General features: G+C 45.8%; 1 protein-coding gene across 1 annotated transcript; it reads right to left on the bottom strand.

Annotated features, from left to right (window-relative positions):
- Nucleotides 1-1565: 1565 nt before the first annotated feature.
- LOC128745762 (uncharacterized) lies at nt 1566-1997 on the bottom strand. The gene has a single exon (XM_053842838.1). It carries the CDS (start codon nt 1995-1997, stop codon nt 1566-1568), a length of 432 nt encoding a protein of 143 aa, XP_053698813.1.
- Between the last annotated feature and the right edge of the window lie 384 nt (nt 1998-2381).

The following is a 2381-nucleotide window of genomic DNA, read 5'->3' on the forward strand; positions in this document are numbered from 1 at the left end:
AAAAAGAATATTGGTAAAAAAATAATTTTTTTAAGCTATCGAATAATAAACTTGGAAAGCAAACTGAGGTAAGAACTGAGGAAGGTGTCAAATCGGACCTTTATCAAGGATGCTAGAGTGCCATGCTACGGTTTCTTTCAGTTATTAGCATCTGTGGCTGATTTATAACGACGAGTATTAAAGTTACTCAAAAGTTACTGTGGCTCAATAAAAGAGATCTCAATAAGTATACCGGTCTTATGACAGGACATTATCCGAGCAAATATCTTCTACAAAATCTTGGTTTTGTACAAGATGTTGTTTTTCGCTTCTGCAATGCTGAGAACGAAACCCCGGAACACCTGGTCTGCAATTGCGGAGCACTAGATGCACACTACTGTTTCTCAAAAAGGGCCTCTTAGAGCCTAGAGAGGTCTGGTTTGTATCGCAGATCAGGGTAACTAGGTTGATAAATAAAGACATTCCTGTTTGGCACCTTTCCCGCTCCAGCTGCCAGCTTTTCACTTCCTCAATAAAAAAATTATAGAAATTTCGTTTAATTTCGCGAAATTTCGACGAAATTAAAATGTAATTTCGTTTCGTTTCGAGAGTTCGAAATTAGTCATAATTACGTTTCGACTAATTTCGCCTGATCGAAATTGAGCTTGAATTTCGTTTCGTTTCGTCTCGACACCGAAAAAGTCAATCTCGCACAGCCTTACCTAATTGGATATCCAGTTATCAGGCCACCACACACCGCATAATAAATACCTGCCGTTTTAGTGTTGTCTATGCTGAGACGCACCACGTTTCGTAGGCTGTACGCTGTACGAATTTGACGTTTGAGTTGAAAATTTGGGTTTTCGTAAGTAGAGTGATCTGGTTTGAGCGTCAAATGTTTTACAGATCCACTCTTTTTTTTATATTGTTTATGTAGGGAGAAAATCTTCATAGACAGCACCTCCACGGTGCCGAATAGGATTCGCAAGGTGCCAACTTGCGCTTACCTACTAAAAACTCTCCTGTTCCGCATTACCTGAAACCCTTGCGGAACTACCGTTAGGTTTTACTTCAGGAGGGAGGATGTGCATAAGCACTCCGTCGTAACCGTTGCTTAGTGTAGGTTCAAACAACACCCCTTGTCACTTCATACCGCCATTACCCTGCACCTAGGCCCACTCAGCCCTTTACTGAGCCTAGCTACGCTATGTCATGCCCTGTCATTGCAAACGTTCTAGCCATTGCAAATCCAACAACCGCAAGCATCACCCGTCGAGTGGCCTCAAAACGCGGGCAGTGAATTATCACATGCTACGCCGTTTCCTTGTCTACCGTATAAACGGGACAAAAGGGCGAGCCTACCCTACTACTTAAAGTATCCATGACCTGACAAAAATTGAGTAAGGAAAAATCTACCTCACCATGTCTTATACCGATCCAGGACGAGGTGTTATGGATCAGCCTATGGGTCCACTTGCCGTGTTCAGCGTGATCCCATTCCACCTGCCACTATCTAATAGAGTTCAGCCTAACTCTGTCCCGAGCGCCTCTGACGTTCCTCTGCCCATGACACTCGTTGTCCTCACCTATAAGATCGCATCCAACGATGTGGTACGGTAGCCGTACGCTACGCGCAATGCCATCATCCTGAACAGCTTGTTCAGACATGCCTGATTGCGCTTACTATCCAATGCCGGAGCCCATGCCGGTGCACCATACCTCAGCACCGACATAGCAACGCTGGCCATCAGGCGTCTCTTACTGCTGCTAGGTCCACAGCCGTTCGAAATAATCTTGGACAGCGCAATAACCGCTGTTGACGCTTTACCACAAGCATAATCCACGTGGCTGGTAAAGGTCAGCCTGTTATCAGCCATAACACTCAGGTACTTCATACTATGTTTGAAGACAATCACTTGTCCTCCAATGATAATTTTGGCCTCTAAGATCACCTTGCGGTTACTGATCATCACCGCTTCTGTCTTATGGTAGGCCAACCGTAGATTGAAACCAGCCATCCAGCCCTCTATTATGCTTATAGCGTCTGAGGCCAGCATTTCCACCTTTTTTAGAAATTTGCCTACAACTGTTAGGACGATATCATCGGCGAAGCCTGTGATCTCAGACCCCAGTGGGCAGTTCGAGCGTCAGCACCCCATCGTACATGGTATTCCAGAGCGCGGCGCGGAGAATCGAGCCCTGTGGAACACCTGCTGTCACTTTGTACTTCTTCGCCCCATCAGCCGTGTCGTACACTAGCGTCAGGTTCTCGAAGTAACTTTTAAGCAACTTGCACAGAAGGTCGGGTACCCTCGTCCTATGCAGCGCTAGCGAGTGCGCCCCAGCTAGTGCTGTTAAAGGCGTTTTTGACATCGATCGAGAATATGGCACAGTACTTGTCG

Source organism: Sabethes cyaneus, chromosome 1 (genome assembly GCF_943734655.1).
Source record: "Sabethes cyaneus chromosome 1, idSabCyanKW18_F2, whole genome shotgun sequence".
NCBI classification, from domain to species: domain Eukaryota; kingdom Metazoa; phylum Arthropoda; class Insecta; order Diptera; family Culicidae; genus Sabethes; species Sabethes cyaneus.

Bases quoted from the DNA above. Each gene is read 5' to 3' on its own strand.
- LOC128745762 (XM_053842838.1), bottom strand. From the start codon at position 1,997: ATGGCTGGTTTCAATCTACGGTTGGCCTACCATAAGACAGAAGCGGTG.